The 17,627-nt window shown below is 37.2% G+C and overlaps 1 protein-coding gene across 1 annotated transcript in view; it reads right to left on the bottom strand.

Moving 5' to 3' along the window:
* The window catches only part of USH2A (usherin), a 388,501-nt gene that overhangs the window by 75,632 nt on the left and 295,242 nt on the right, over positions 1–17,627 (bottom strand). Inside the window, exons 49-55 of the mRNA XM_059835821.1 lie at positions 15,130–15,298; positions 11,910–12,131; positions 6,441–6,664; positions 3,887–4,097; positions 3,295–3,492; positions 2,539–2,693; positions 531–729 (exon numbers count right to left, since the gene is read on the bottom strand). Coding sequence (XP_059691804.1) covers positions 531–729; positions 2,539–2,693; positions 3,295–3,492; positions 3,887–4,097; positions 6,441–6,664; positions 11,910–12,131; positions 15,130–15,298 — 1,378 coding nt within the window. The remainder of the gene's footprint in view (positions 1–530; positions 730–2,538; positions 2,694–3,294; positions 3,493–3,886; positions 4,098–6,440; positions 6,665–11,909; positions 12,132–15,129; positions 15,299–17,627) is intronic.

Here is a 17,627-nt window from a genome sequence, read left to right as displayed (position 1 = left end):
TTCACGAAGTATTTAGAACATGGCTATAAGCAATATATAAGGTTACAAACAGAATCCAGGATCTTTCCCTTTCTGTCTTCCTTTCCTTTTTTATTATCTCAGGCATAAAGTACTGGATCTTTCTTGCTCCTACACTGCTGCACATTCACAGCAGCACTAGCGACTTCAACTGCGTTACTGCACATTAATGATGGTAGAAGAGAGAGTTGAATCTGTGTGAAGGGATGGCAAGCCTACACAGAATATCTGAGACCTCGAGCACACCACAAGCATGCATCTTGAATCGAGCTGGATAGATTTATTTTAAAAATTTGAAATTAAATTTATTAATATTTTAACAAACAGCAGCCAGAAATGAAAGAGATTGAAAAAAATAAATTTTACATATGTAAAGTCATGATAAAGCATTCTAAACTGTGCACAGTACTAGGGATTTAAAATTTACTGACATGTAGCATTTTTAATATGTGAATACTGTCTTATACCTTAAGGACAGGACATTAGCCTGTCAGAGAGCTCTGCCTCCTTACCTGATACTGTGTGCTGCATTCTGCTTGCAGCATCAGTGTATATAAGTCCTTTCCCTACTTGACTGATCTGGTACTCTCTGATGATACCATTTGGTTTCTTGGGTGCAATCCAGCTTAAATGTAATGCTGTTGAGTTCAAAGCACTGACGTCTGGTGGCTGAACACTCTCTGGGACTCCTTGGACAGTGACTGCAAGTACCTGAAGACATATGAATTAAACAGCAATTTAATGTAATAGTACACTAGATACCATGATCAATGAGAATGTCACTTTTGTTTTAAAATGTTGTTTGGGCTGGCATATCATTACCAAGGGCCTGGAGAACTAGTTACTTTTTTCCTCCTTTTTCACAATGAAATCTGACCTTGAATACATTACATAAGTCTATGTCTACAATTTATCACAACAGGTTCACCACATTTTAGCAGCAGTGTATAGCACAGGGTGAAACAACAAAACCTGTATTGCTTGAAAACTCTTGATAACTCTCTTCCATATGGTTTGTCAGTGTCTCTGCATTTTAACTGCCTGATTTCATATATTTTAAGCACCAGTAAACATGGGACTAAGCCTTCATATATCCCATGCAATCTGAACTCTATTGTACTTATTTGCAACTCCATATTTTTTTGTAAGGAAACCAAAGTCTTTGAAAGATAGAATAACTTTGCACTTGTTAAGCTCTTTCTACAAAAAAAAAGAAGAAAAAGGAAGAAGCTAATTTTCTATTGACACATCTCTACCATCTCCTACAGAGGCATTTCCAAATTACACTGGTTTAATAAGTGAGTCAGACCTTTTTCTCTTTGAGAATCACTTTTCTTTTTCTATTATTACCATTATAAAGTATTTATATTACACTGTAAATATAAAATGTTCCCTCTATAATATATTGTCTTAGTGCATTTGGTGGAATCAGTCCCTACTTGCAGACTTCAGTGTTTGCAACAGCAAACTCCTTAATTACAGACAAGTGAAATAAGCAGGATTTATTAGCTCAGGCCAATGGTTGCAGCAATTGTGCCTACATAGCTTCCAGACCACAGCTCTGTGTGCAGGTAGAGGACTATGCACCTATCTCCATGCCTCTGCATCAGTTTTTCTTTTCTTATACTTTTGGCTGAGGTTTGCACCAATAAGAATAACGTTTAAACACCTGAAAAAAAAAAATCAACTTTTCAATCCCATAGATGTTGTAATTACAAAGCACAGTCATTATTCCCCACCTCTGCCCCACAGACCTAACACTTGCAGTCCTAGAAATTCATTTTAATAGAGGCAAGGATATTACTGTGAAAAAGAGGTCACTTAAGAAATAGTTTTTTGAAATGATGAATAAGGCAGGTACTTTGCAGAATAGAAACTAGAGCTTGTTAAATAGTAACGCTGGTGAAAGGCATCCGTGATTCAAAGTGATACAAGAAGAACTGAAGCAGTGATAAAGGGAAGGAAGAGATTCTGTTTGCTTAAAACTGAAGCAGGGGAAGGTTGTACACAAAGGGAGCGTAAAGCCCAAAGTAGGTGCAGACATAGAATGCCAGTGAAGGGTAATATAGCGGAAGGAGGCTCTAAATAAGAAGGTCGTTGAACAAATTGATAGACTAGAGCTAAAGCAGGTAAACTAAGACATACCAAGGAAGAAGAGGCTATAGACCGCCTAGTGAGAAGCAAAGATTTAATTTCAAGGCTTAGAGAAAGTGTGTTTTAATATTCCTTACTCTATTCTATCATGTGCAGCTTTCTCTTTAACAAATATCAGTTCCTACAGTGCAATTTCAGCTTTGCCAAGATTGAGATACTGCTTTCTTCTTCTGCTTGCTTGTATCAACCTTAGGTTCCAAATAATCACCTGTCAGTAGTTGAATCCAAATAAGATTATTGATGTTTTTCACTTGCTTCCTCAATAATCATCATGTCTTCAAATTACACCTTCCCAAAAGCATTTTAATGTTGCCACACTGGCTGGTAAAATTCTGGCACCAGTTCCATAAAAACCAATTTACTAACCTTGCTGCTGTCTGCGCAACCAGCAACAGTGCAGGCTCGCAGCTGATATGAATATTCTTGGTATGGCTGGACACCGCTTGTGTCTGTGAAGCTCATTTCTGTTCCTCTAAAACGCTCAATTCCATTTCGGAGAATGATATAGTGAATAATAAGACCTATTGCAGAAAGAAAGTTTTCCCTTTTGTTAGCTGAGAAATCCTGCATGATGGTGTACTGTAATAATCTACTCTGCACACAGAAAATAATAAATGAAATCTCTAGATGACCACTGTAACAGACAATCATCCTGTTTGAACGGCTAATGTCAATTACCAGCTGCTCTCCTCAACCTCTACTTCAACATAGCAGTATTTCTCAATTTTCATTAAGAGAGCCAGCCCAAGTTTTCTCACTGTTTGAAAATCATAAGCACGACTTCCTGAAACAAACATGAGTATCACCCACTTCCCCTCTGCCAAATCCCCAAATATTTTGTAACATGATTGTGACATTCTGATCATATTTGCCAAATATTATTACAACTGTTCTCAAAAGAGGCTTCTAGGCACTTCTTAGAGGCATACTAAGTTGTCTTCTGTGAAGTTAGACTCTACTCTTATTTGCAATGAAAATGATCTCAACCTAGAGCAAATTCTTTTTGCAGAGTTTAGGAATATGTTTATTTCAGTGCCAGTGATTAATTAAGAAATGTTTTGTGATTTGGAACACTCTCAGTTCAATGATAGAACATACTCTTTTTTTAATGTATATCAATACCATTTGGTTGAAGTGGTTCCTCCCAGTTTAGAAGTATCATGTCTTCGCGATTATCCACTTTGGCCCATTTTGGTGGACTTACACCCTGTGGTACATCTTGCTTAGTGACAGCTCTGCTAATTTCACTGAAGCCTCTTCCATAGCTATTCCAAGCAGCCACTCTGTACTCATATGTGATAAAAGGTTCGAGGTTCAAGTCTAGAAAAAGAAATTTACATATGGATCATCTCAACCTTATAAAAATACAAAATAACTTCTTCATTTTTTTTTCTGTGCCTATGGGACTACTTCTGTGTTTAAAGACAGACAGATATGGAAGTTGTTCCTTTAGTTAGGGTCATTTTCTGATATAGCAATACTTCTATAAACTTTTGTGAAAGCAAGTTTAGACCTTATGTATTCACTGAACTTCTTGCTACTCATTTCCCTGAAGATACTGTCCTGATTCACAGAGTGATTCTTAAAGAATACTACTTCACTACAATTGCTTCACATTTAATTAGAATACCTGATAGCATTCAGGACATCTTTTTCTCCAGAGTGAATTAAATACACTAGCAAATCATCAATCTGATATGCCACGTTTCTCTACCTGTAAATGAATACTGGTTTGGACTTCCTGTGTAGACAGTCTCCTCTTCAGCTGGACACACACCTTCCTTTATCTCCTTTTCTGTAGCGCTCTGTGAAGCTTTTATCCATGCACAGATATTCTCTCTAGGATCAAAGTCACACTTTCCACAATGTGCTGTTGCCTCCATAGATAAAGGGCAAAGGATATTAGCCTTGCATTCTTCTTTTACCTAAGGAACACACGTACAATTTTAGTATATTTACCGCATCTTCCTTTCTTTACAAATGCTTCCATTAGTATTTCTCTGTCTTTACGCAACATACAAATCAAGCAACCACATTGAGTACGTTGATATTTCTAGCATATGGGAGACCCTTTCAGCCTGTGGCCTGTCTACCGTCTTTGGTCATTAATGCTTTTATAATCCTTTCTAAAAGAAACATTTTTTTGTAGGGTCCTTGCATGAAAACATTGTAAAGCCCATTGTAAAGCCTTGAAGCCCAAATGGCTGGGTTTGTGGAAAGTAGAAGAGTCTATAATCAAATGAGAACAGGACTTTATCTGAGAATTTGAACATTCTGCTCCTGCAAAGGCCAAGATCCCGTGGCAAATCAGTAGCAAATTCCCAGCCCCTCACACAGCTTGCCAAGTACACCAGAGGGCTCTGTGCGATTCCTTGGCAGCTGTCAAGGCTGAGAACTCTATCCATGGGTGATATAAATCGTGTCCTCTACCACATCACTCCTAAAAAGCAGTTCTGCTGCAATAAGAGGACCTCTGCAAACGTTGATGCAGATATAAGATTTAACCCATAAAGAACAATTCACAGAAACAGAAATATACACTGAACATCCACAAGTTTCCATTAAAATTCATGAAATAATATTTTTGCCAAACCATAAGCTAGAGAGCAATAATCCTCATAAAATATAGGTTGTTGCAGGAAGAAATGTACTGCAGTATTTGCTACAAATATTTCTGCCCATTAGGCTACCAACTTCAGAAGGAAAACCAAACAGATTATATCTAATGCTTCCTTAATTCACCTCTTGAAATTAGTTTGTTAGCTGATTATGAACTTCAGCTAATTTAATTTCCCAAACTTGGCACTTTCACAAAAATTATATTATGATAGATATCAGTATATGATGTAGGATATACATGGATTGGATTCACCTATAAAGTAGCTCCAGAATATGTCTCAGAATGTCAGTCCTTTTAATGTCAGTAGATCTATACATATCAGAAAGCCAGCACTGCTATCTCTTTTCTACTGTGGATAAGTGAAATACAAAGCGCTTCCTTTCTTTATACATTATACCTAAGGCATGGATCTAGCATGTTATCTACCGGAATTCATTAACCTATTCTCAGCCATTTTTTGCCTTGCATGAACTACTAATACAATATATTGAGGAACTGTAGCTGACTCATCACAACACTTGGATTTTCCCTCGGAGAAAATTATTCAGTCTGAAAATGAAATGACATGAAAACCTTGACACAAAAAGGAGAAGATGGAAGAAATATTTGTGTATTAACTTAGCAGATGAACAAAAAGGATACAGGAACACCTGCATGTGGCAGGATTGGGTCTGTTTTTACTTTAGTAATAAATTCCACAATATCTACCTGATTTCCTTATAGTAGAATTCACGATATCAAACCCTCTTTCTTTCTCTCTCACCCACTTCCTCCCTCTCTATATAACAATGTATTTACATAAAAGAATATACATATATATAAACAGGGTTTCCATCCTTCAAAATTTTCATTTTCTTAAACAAAAATTGTAATAACAATTGACAATATTTTTACAGCTTACTTAAATACTATGCTAATTCTTGAAGATTTCTATTGAATTCAACTGGAGTTGCAAGACTTTGCAGCTTTGAAAGTTTGGCCAAATTGTCTCATGCTGATACCTATAGTCACTGGCCACTCTTAGAAAAGGTGGAATTAGCCTTTATGGTGCTTAGTTTACTCTTACATTAAAACCGAGTGAAAATAAACTGTGTAATTCATTAGGCGCGAAAGGCACCAAAAATATAATACTCTCATTGTTGCTGGAAGTTATACAGGGACCTATCCTAGTGCTGCTGAAACTTATGCCAAAATTGGCACTGGTTTTCTATAGGATCAGGATTAAGTCCATCGAGAAAATATCAATTACTTTTTTTTTTTTTTTTTTTTTTTTAGGAGCTTGGGGAATCTATGTCATACTGCCTGCCCAAATCGAAATGTAATAGCATTTCTATGCCTCAGAAGTGGTCACAGAATGGAAGCTGGCTATACATGCCAGTCTTGTTAGTATGCCAGCTTTTAGCTACTGTACTAATCTGAAGTGCTGGGCAACACTTCACAGAGGCAGCTAATCATTATTAATTCCTTTAGAATTCATTGCAATAACATCAATCATGGTGAACTCATTCGGTATTAATATGGATGTAATGTGAAAATGAATAATGCACACAAGAGTTTTTATATTCCTATTTTAGAAAAATAGTTATGAACAGTGTATTTCTCTTTCCATCGTCAAATCAGAGCTACCGAGAGATTTTCTATCAATTACCTTCATCATCATTCCAGCTGAAATCTTGTCAGAGCAAACATATTTCAAAGGATTATATCCAACTCCATTACAGCATTCTTCGCTCTTTGGAATAAGTTCAGTCTCACAGCATTTTACTGGCACTTGGTCATTCTTTCTAACATGTGCTAGGAACTCACCACTGGAACCTGAGCAGCATATGGTCTCTGTCATATTCACGTATTCCTGCCCACAACAGAACATCCCTGAAACAAACAAACAAACAAATATATCTGAATATGTAATGTAAGTAAATAAATAGATAGATGAAGAAAGGAGAAAGCAGAATGCAATATAACAATACAGCTTGGCATAAAACCATCAGCAGCTGGAATTACACAGATTTACCTAAAGTGAGATTAAATTCGAACGTGAGGTGACTGAAGTAAGTGTCCTGACTTCTAGACCTGCTGAAAACAATCAAGAACTGGAGGAATAACAGGGATCCCCTACAACCAACTTACACCATTGCTGAACTTTTGTAAGAACCTTTGCTATGAAATACCATACCAAAGCACTGTGCACAGCAGGTCAAAGAGAGACTGTTGATGAAAACTTCCTGTAGAATGTAGAAATTGAGAAAGCTTCTCCATGTACTTTCCAGCCAGGTCTCATTCATCCGCCCTTACGTGGGCAGTCTTCCAACAGTGCATCTTAGCATTCCAGAATGTTTCACATTATATTTTATGTTTTAAAGTGGAGGTTCATACTAGGTATGTAGAACTGAATGGGTGACTTGTCAAATACCCACAGTGAAGCTTCAGCCATCTGATACAGAGAATTACTCTGTAAGAAATCAATATCTAAATATAATTTGCATTTCTGGAGTGGAATTGGTAAGCTGCCAAAATTAATTCCACATTGTTCCTTCTTTTTAAAATAATTTTATTTTAAGATTAAAAGCTCATCATAACCACTGGAATTTTCCAAATAGTCACATGAATGATCCTGCAACTGTGAAATACCAGCATTGAACCCCACACCAATTAAAGAAAGGGTTAAATTTTAACTCTGAATCAAATGGTACAAACACCTCTATAATTGGCAGTGAAATAAATGTTATTACTGATTCAACTAGAAAGATATCACAAAAAAACCAGGGCTGTGATATACCGTTACATCTACAAAGTAATTTGTATTTGACATAATTTCTGTAGTATGTAGACATTTAAAACACATGCAAAAGCGGCCACTTTTCTCACTGTTGTTTATTGTAGCAAATCTCTCTTAGGAAGTCATACATAATGAAACTTACTCTTTAAGGGTATGATCCTGCTAAAGCATTCAGAGCATTTCATTCCATCACTGGAATGACTCAGAATGGTGATGTTACTTGCATACTTTTACCTATTTTCAGGACTGGTTCCATTCACAGAAATCAAACTGTGATCAGCAGCTCTCCAAGAGGCAAACATTTCCCCCTGTTCACACCCTTTTCCAAATTGTCCTCGGTTTCTACCAATTTTAAGTAGAGAATTAATGCAGAAAATGACTCAATTCAATACTAATAAGCAACTCAGACAGTCCCAAGGGACTTTTGACAGGCAAACTAAAATTTTGATAATGAACTGTTTTTCTGTTGAGACAAACAAGGCTGTATTCTTTCACAGCGAACCTCATCTTTGTTTAACTGAATTAAATTTTTCAGCCAAGATTTCACTCACATAACAAGAAGTGACTCCTTTTCTAGTTTCTTTGGTAAACCATTACTTCTTTAATTATTATCAACCTTGTTCCAGTGTGATAAATTGCTAATTACTTAATACCCTAATCAGCGTTCATTCTTTGCACAGATAAACTGTGACAGCGCCATTAATTTAAATAGTAATTTCACTTAATGGCCAGAACGGCACACCAGATTTTTATGCAGCATTTTCTGAAGACTGCATCCATCACTGCAATATTCTGACATAAAGATGTCTGACGTGCACTAACTCACTTAGGGAGAGCAGATGTTGCAGAGCAGAGTTTGGTAGTAATTCCCATAGTGCATCACTTCAGCATGAATGAGCTGCAAAGGCAGAGGTAGACAATCTTCTGAAACTGCATTGCATAGCCTCTGACCTTTGCTTAATTTATCACATGTAGCACTTGACTCCTGAACCTTGACACCTCAAATGTACAATTTTAAATACGCTCCAAGAAAAACAAAATAGGACCATGTAATATTGATGGATTGATTTGCCTTCTAAAAATCACTTTATTCAATTGCTTAAGGACCCAGAAATTCCTATAAACGCTTGCTGAATTCAGCAAAATATCAAAATACAAACTATTTGTTTGTAAATCAGCTGGAATGTGTGTGTCATGCTTTATATATTTATGTTTCGTAGACACATAATGCATTACAGCAAAAAGAAAATCCGTGGGCTGGAAAAGACACTTCCTGCTAACAGTGATTTCTGTCAACAATTATTTCATGTTCATCCCCAGCAACTGAAAAAATTTACAAACATAGCTGAGTGATGAATTACTAATTTAGTAAATCTGCAAAACCATTGCTTTCAAAAGGGAAAAATGAGTATTAAAAGGCTTAGCCTTTGGAGCCAGAATAGAGGATCAACAAAATACAGAGCCAGTGTACATTGCAAACTACTCCAAAAATCCTTGGCTTACATGTGGATATTGCAACTATTACAGATCAGGAACCACAACAGTACAAAGCATTATCTTTCATGAGTCTGGGATGTCAGTATAGTGGCATTTTCCTAGCTTTTTTTTTTTTTTTTAAAAGAGAAAATCCAAGAGTGGTTTTAGTGGACATTTTCCTTTATAGCCAGAAATACACAACTTTGGATAATCACATTGCAGCAGTGGGGCTCAGGATGTGTGTATACAATGGCATCACTGCCAGCCTTTGCCAGTAGATGTCTCTATGGTCACCCCACTAAATAAGGCCAACAAGGGGCGAAAAATAAATCCTAAGAAAATAGAAATTAGAAAAAAAAAAAAAAAGAGTAATGTGAGATGGAAAAAGCATCTCTTTTTGCAGGACAGACTCTTTGAAACAGGTATACAATGGCAAATGAAAAAGTTCTACCATTCAAGCCTTTAAACCAACATTCAGTGCAAACCAGAGTCTAGATTCTGCGGAAACACACTGCTTTCAAACTGGTCATGCAACAATAAGGCTGTGCGCAAGGCTTGCACTTTTATTGATCATGTTTTGCTTGTATGATTTTTTCCAAGGAACTAAAACTCCCGAACAAAAGCTTTAAATTGTCATTATATTTTTAACCATGGCATTCATTGCCAACTACAAAACAGAGCTTCAGAAGCATTTCAGCTTTTGCATAAAGCCACCCCTGTTACCTCTTCACCTTCTAGACAATGAGATCAGCTTTCCTGTTACCATATTCTTGCAAAATTCTACTTACCCATTTGCCAATGATAAGTAAATGACTTATTTATGTGAGAGTATTTTTTCCATTAGAATAATTATAATAATAGGGATAGGGAGCAGGTAGACTTTTGTGCCTGGCTTGTGCATTTTCATGATGTATTTAGCAAGGCTGAATTACTCTAAGAAATTAAGTAAAAACCTATTGAGCATGATGTATATGATATGATAAGAAACCACAATTTATTCTATGCTTAATGCAAATAATACGAACTCTTTTCAACTATGGCGCTAATTCATCTTTCAAACCTGTATTTGTGTTCAGCTGTATGCTGGCTCACAGTATAAAGTCCTCACAGAAAACCTGTGAAAGATGAAAAAGCCACTGTTTTCTTTCCTAATAGCCAAAAAAACGTCACCCTGACCCATTCTCAAGAAAAATGGTGTAAATGATAGAGTGCTATAGGCTAAACACATTTTAAAAAGAGGGGTATAAAGGTTTTTTAAATATATATATTTAAGGAAAAAAACTGTTAAGAATACATATATACTGAAATGAAGAACATAACTTTCATCCCAAGATACCTGTATTACACTCCTACACAACTCATCTGCCCAGAGAGAGCAGTAAAAACATAAACGCTACCCCAGCAGTTCTGTTCCAACAGCATCTGTTAATTCACTCCATTTATAAAATACATATTGACAAAGACAACTGAACTGGGACCAGGGAGATTTGATTTGGTGTGAGAAAGTCAATTCAATGTGATTTTGTTAAAGGGCTCCTGCAGGCAAATAAAAGAGTTTAAGTAATAAAGTACATAAAGAGATGTTTTATGAGCCAGCCCCGTCTTGTGGCAGCCACACAACGCACGGCTATGCAAGAGGGCCTTGTTCAGAGCTGATACTGTGAGCCCTGCGTAGACGCTGTAGATCAGGGACAATTAGGGATCACAGTGAGGGGCAGCTAAAATCATGCAAGAGGTGCTGTTCACAGCATACGCTTCATGAGTCACCACTGGAAGAGAAGGATGCTGTAGAAGCACCGGAAAGTGTTGCAATGACTCTTCTGATTAGCCCTTCCTGACAGTCAACACAGAACTCGGGTACTTCTAATACCACAGTGGATGAAGAATCCAATGAATACAAAAAATAAGCTGAGGAAAGAGCTCATTTTTGGGGAAAGGAGTTCAGCCTTCAGATCTGGATTCTTAGTTACATGTTAAGATCCTTAGTTGTACAACTAGAAGCTCGAACTGGCACGCATATGGTGAAAGCACTGCATGACTCATCTCCACAGACCAAGTAGAATTGGCTACTAAACCTTCATTATTTCTGTGTTTTGAAATCGGGCTGCCCTTTGAGACTGCAATTGTTTCTGAAGTCTTTTTGTCAGGCTGAGAAAGCCTAAGGCTGATGGTATATAATTTGTCTAATAACTGTGGAAAGAAAAGACACATGAAATTACCTGAATAAGGTTTGTAATAATACCTCCAATCTCTGTCAGCAGCTAGTCACAGAGTGCTTTACGAGGAAGTAGGATTCAGATTGAACCTCTGAGTGATGGAGTAATTTCCTATGTTGTGCAAGAGATTAACGGGATGCGCCAGATGAACAAGTGACTAGTGCTAGGGATTAAGTTGTGTTAATTTTAAACTGCAGCAGGTTTACCTCTATGTAGATGCACAAGTGAGGGATAGACCACCAAGCAGACAGCATTGTAATCTTCAATTTTTAGGTGACTAGCCCCACATCTCCAGAGCAAATGGAAAATCCCTGCACTGGGATGCATGGCAGCACATGGTGGCCAAAGCTAACCTCTGCTCTTTTCATTGGGAGGAGACTGGTCCTGTTTCCTGACTGGTATATTTAAAGATCATGCACGCCTTTTGAATTATCTGGTGTCTCCAGCCCCTGCAGCTTTTGGACAGAGGCAAAGAAAGGTTATTGAAAGCTCACCGTTGTGCAGTCTATCGGGTGAGTAAAGTGCAACATCATTGTAACAAATGGGCATACACACCTTATACCTGAGTGTGTCACTGCTGAATGGTTAGTGTCACAAGAGGTTTAGAAAAATGAAGGCCCTTTTTTCTTGAAAACTTATCGCTTACCTGAGAGAGGTCTGTGTGCAGTCCCTTCTTCTTCATCACCACAACAGACCAAGTCCGTGCTTATGACTTCTCCACCACAGCACTGCTGATTGAAACTGTCATGGAGGGATCCACCACAGCAGATTTGATTGCCTGATGTGGAGTAAGGCATTCCCTGGCAGCAAGAGTCACCAATTCCAACTGAAACTCTGTTTTGCTCTTCATTAGGACAACATACTTCTCCTGTCAATTTAAGAATACAATTAAAGATTTCATGCATTTATAACTCTTGAAATCCCTGAGAGGCTTTCATCTGATAGCAACAAGTCTGGGTTCACACGCTCGTAGCTTCATGTACAAAACGTTCCACATGAAAGCATGGAATCACTCGGTACTTTCGAATGCTATAAAAGTATTCTATTAATTTGTAATAATAATTGAAGAAACATGCATTCATGAATTCAGGGCCAAGACTCTGTAAGATATCAAAATGCAAGCATGACAAAGACAAACTGAGAAGAGCAGCAAAAATAATTTCTGTAAATATGACAATTATACAGCTGAAAACCTTTAAGTAGAAGCAGCTACATAGTAAAGAGAGTTCATTCTTGCTATGATTAGCAGAACAGTCAGTCTACTTATTCTCAGCAAAACATTTCCTTGTCTTCTCCAAAATCATTGCAAACTTCTTTTGAAGGACTAATTCACATTGCTTAAAGAGTTTTTCAGTGTCGCTCAGGACTTCATTTCCCAAAGAACTTAAGGATTAAGCTCACTTTAAAAATTAAATACCACCACCACAATAAGTGGGCTTGGCTGCTACTTAAGCAAAAGCATCAGCTTTTGCAGGGAAAGGCTTTAGGATAAGACTGCCAATGAGACTGACACTATAATGGTGGGCTGGGCTGGGATAAGCGGTGTGCTATGAACGGAGTAGATACTGCTATAAAGGATACAAAAGTTATGGTAAATGGCAATAATTTTCATTCACTAGTGTCTGCACTTGATCTGATCCAGTGTTCTAAATGTTACATTTTTGTGTTATCTTTCTGTGTTTCAATGTTTTCTGTGGCTCAAATGTCATTTGGAAGGAGTCGGGATTTTGTTCTGCTATTGAAGACAGGTAATAGAGGTGATTAAAGTATTTGGATTCCTGATCATTATAAATGTGTTTTGATTTTTAAAACTAATTTTTCTCATTGAAAGTAGTATCTCAAGTCCCTTTCTTCTGAAAAGTTGGGAATTACAGACAGAGAGCCCTTAACCCAGTGCAGCTTTTGTCTGAAATAAACGTGTGATGCAATTGTAACGGCTGAGGGAGAACACTGTTTTCCTTCCCTGCCCCCCCATGCCTTGCCAAAGAGATGCCTGGGTGGTAGTAGCATTATTTGTTCTGCTCTAAGAATCTCTCCTCCCATCTTAGTTCTGGGATGGATGCTTGCACTTTTTTGTGCACTACTGTCTCAGAAACTGGGATTCCTGCCTTCCTAATTTGTAATCTTCATGCCTTCAGCCCAGTGTGCTTCAGTACGTCTAGAGCTATCAAGCTGGCCAAACAACATCTGGGAAATATGTATGCTTAGAGAGTTTCCTGTATAAATAACTTTATCAAATAAAGTCAATAATAAACAAAAAAAGATGAGAACAAATTTTTAGAGTATAATAGATATAATCTGTTTAGATACTTCATCATATTTTCCTGCATTCCTCAGAATCTAATTTAGTTGCTACACAGAGAAAGTACTAAAACACAGAATGTGGCTTACATCTATTGGAAATAAAACTGTTTTTTTAAAAGAACTATTAGACATAAGACACAAAGGATCAGTAACCTTCTCATTAACCTCTCAAAATGGGATCCATTCCAAGCTAGGCTTGAAAATGTTCTCTCTCTGAAAACTACCATGCAGTCTTACCAGTTAATTGTTATCCTTATCAAAGAATGACCCACATTAACATTTAGCTTGAGGTTATTAGCATATTTATAAAACTAAAAAAGAAAAAAGTGACCAACATTGTTCATGTTGCTGCCCTTTAGAGTATGGAAAAAGAGAATGCAGCAAGTATACTTAGAAAAAAAATGTTTAAAATCATGTTCAAACATTCACTGTTTCATGCTTGTGGACTGCTGACTGAACAAGAACTACTTTCAGACATACATAAGACATTTTGTTTCACTGTGCTTTTCTTTCTTGATATAAACAACATTAAGCTAGTTAACATAGACCACTGGATGGGGACAGAGGTCACAGTATAATCTCTGCATTTCAGTACACTGAGATTAATGAGGCCAGCAAAATACTCTTCTCTGGTTCTTCCATGTGATAGCATTTTTCTGATGACATCATGGAAGGCGTTCTAATATTGTGATATATGAATTACTTTTCAAAGGATCAGAACTTAGGATGTGCTGAATGTGTTGGCAAAAATTCAAGCACTTCAGAGCCTGGGGAACGTGTGCCAGCTCATGAGTAATGGAAGCATTTTAGCTCCTGACCTGACAATTGCCTACAAAGAGATATATGCTCTGAACACTGCCCCCTGAAAGGGCTCTCCTCTCCCTTTTCCTCTCCTCTCCCTGTCAAAAACCCACCAACAAACTGGAAAACCATACTCCGGACAATAGCACAGAAGCACAGTTTTGGCAAACTTCCCAAACAGTTCTGAGAGTAAGACTACAATCAGCCTTAAGAAAAGGATAAATTTCCATCAAAGATAATACATGTGGGATGTGTACTTTGATCTGCAACATTGGTAGAAACAAAGACTAGACAATGCAGAAACAAGTAGAAGTGATGTAATCCATAATATCAACCCCAAATGCTAACAATTGTTCCACAAAAGAAATGGCTAGGGAAAATCACATGGGGTCAAGTCAAGCAGAGAACTAAACCGCACCACTAAATTGCCTGATGGTGTTCCTATTAAGCAGAACTGCCCTCCCCATTATGCAGCACTTACTGCAATTAAGTATAGTTTGGCATAAATTAGTTCTCTGGGAAATGACCCAATCATCAGGTTTCATCAATTAAGCCTTTCTTGTATAAACAGTGTACTGTGTTTAGAAGACAAAGTCAGTGCAATTTTCTTTGCTTATCCCACTGAACAGAAGTCTCGAAGACATCTAGAAATCTTGATAAATCCCACATTTATTGCTATGTTTTCATTCTCCTTGGTTTAACAGATATAACAACTTTGTTGTTTTGTTTCTTTCAAGCACTGGAAAGGAGTTGTCTCTTACCTACTAATACCCTAGTGTAATAACCACCACAGCACCGATGTTTCGGTTGCACAGCATGTATCTGACCACCACAGCAAACCCCTGGTGAATTACGAATAAATGGAATGTACTTGTCCTCGCAGCATTGGAAGCCAGGTTTATTGTCGTGCAGAATCCCATTACAACATACCTAGAAGTAGTTAAAAAAAAAAAAATCAGTAAGGCAGTATCTGTTAAACCGAACATAATGTGTTCTCTGGCAAAACAATGTATATGAAAACTTGTACAACACATCGTAGTATGGACACTAATATGACTGCAGACAAATAAAATGTAACTTGGCTAAAATCCTGCACCCTCCAGCATTATCAGACTTCAATAAACTACTGTGTATCTGACAGAATGCTGCTATTTTGTGGCCTTCAACCATACTGCACCTTAATAAAATAGTCCATTAATATGAATCATCTTCATATGTCTTGCAGACTGTTTGAGTCTCTCAATGTGGAGTAGATTGCAATATGTAGATATAATCTACCATCACTTCATCCTTTTCTTTTCTCCCCAATTCTTATTTATTTATTGATTTATTCATTTATGATGAAACATATCATCTAAAACCCTTACAACTGAAAAACAGTGTTTCCCAATATGAGCTCTTGGGTTTTCTTTCACATAAAAATAAGTAGAATTTTCTTCTTACAGCACATGATCACTTATTTATGACCACAGCTCTTCAGACAATGTGATCTCAAGAGAATAGTATTTATATAAGGATATTTTTTTTTCAAAACAAAATTTACATGGAAATGAATTTTGAAAAGGCCTTTTAACTGTGGACTTCTTTCTAGGTGCTGTCGAGAAAATTATACGCTTGAACAATCAAATAATTATTTGTACATTTATTCCTGTGTTGATGGAGTGGCACATTGTATACACAGCAAATCACACAGAACAGTCAGCAGAATCATCGTAAAAATTGTAAACTCAGAGCCTACTGTCAGTGCAACTTGTATTAGCCAGAAGGGTGCCTCTTACAGCTAGACAGAAAACACAGCTGGCAGTGCAGCACAGATGTTAGAGCAGAGTTGCTCCTTTGTTTTCTTTTGACATGGAGCACTTCAGCCCCTGACTTTAACCACATTCTAAATCAGGTCATCTTAGCAGCAAAGAAGGAAAGTGTTCCTCTAGAAAGATCTTTTGTTTACCTAGGTACTTGAATTACTAGCTGACAAAAAAATTTTAAAAATGTGTATTACTAGGCTCAGGACATCTAATTTGTAATACATTTATAATGTTAACACAAATATGTACATACAGAAAAAATATTATTCCTTTTCTTAAGTCATAAACAAATTCTTTCTGACCTCAGAAGGATGATGCTTTGTTCTGGTCACTTTTGAATGGCCTTTACTCAGTCACCCTTGGGAGTATTAGGTTAGGTTCTGAAGTTACAATTTACAATACATAAACAGTATGTAACCCCAAATTAACAAGAGGTAGGGCAGAAGGTGTTCTTGTTTCCTCATTATATTTTGAGGTTTTGTAACCTTATATGCTTTGAATTGTCACACAGTTTTCTGCTTTTCCAGCACACTTTTTCATTCAGCGTCTGTTTTAGACTACCAGCGTAGCTGAATCTTGTCATTTTCTGTTCAGGAATTTTGAGTCTCTGTAGGTCCTATTATATTATTTTGCTGTCCACCTTGTCACTGGTAATATAATCCAATCTATGAATTTAATTAACCTACTGTTCTTTCTTCCAGATCATTAGTTAAGATGTCAAATAAAACTCTGCTTTACACTTCTTCTCTGCTTCTTATCTTTTGGATATTTTTTTATGACTGGCATGCACTCCAGGCTGAGTTTTTCTTCATTTACAACTGGCTCCAAAGGACTTAGAAGATTACCTGGTCTCTCTATATTTCCAAGTCATTTAACAGCATTCTTAAAAATATCAAGTACCATCATGCCACTGTCCTCAGAACAGATCACATTTAGCAACAATTCTTGACACTTGTAAAGAATGTCCTGCTCTTTCTACTGCATCCTGAGCTTGAGACACCAGAGCCAGTGAATGCTGTACCTGCCTGCATGAAAGGAAACCAAATACTTGTTCGTCACACGTTCTTGGTCCCGATTTGTGTGCCCCTTGGGATTGTGCTTCCCTCTGCGATCTGTCTAGCCTAATTTCTTGTCTTCTTTTCATGGATTTCATTTGTCGTCCCTGTTTTGTTTCCTTCTTTTCAGTGATGCACGCCACCCAGATTTCACCTGAACACAGTCTTTCCATCTTTCAGATAAAGAAACGTGCACATCTTTGGCATTATCCAGGCTCAAATGCTTCAGCAGCCATTTTACTTTCCATGTGATGTTTCCAGTTTTAAGAAATGCCCCTTCTCTTGTGAATCCTCAGTAGAACAGCTGCTCTGCGTATATCACACAGACACTGGGAGGGCAGTTTTAGTACTAACTTTACAGCATTCTGGTTGGAACATTATTTGTAAGATTGCATTATT

Source organism: Gavia stellata, chromosome 2 (assembly GCF_030936135.1).
Source record: "Gavia stellata isolate bGavSte3 chromosome 2, bGavSte3.hap2, whole genome shotgun sequence".
Lineage (NCBI taxonomy): Eukaryota > Metazoa > Chordata > Aves > Gaviiformes > Gaviidae > Gavia > Gavia stellata.
This window is presented reverse-complemented; position numbering and strand designations above follow the sequence as displayed.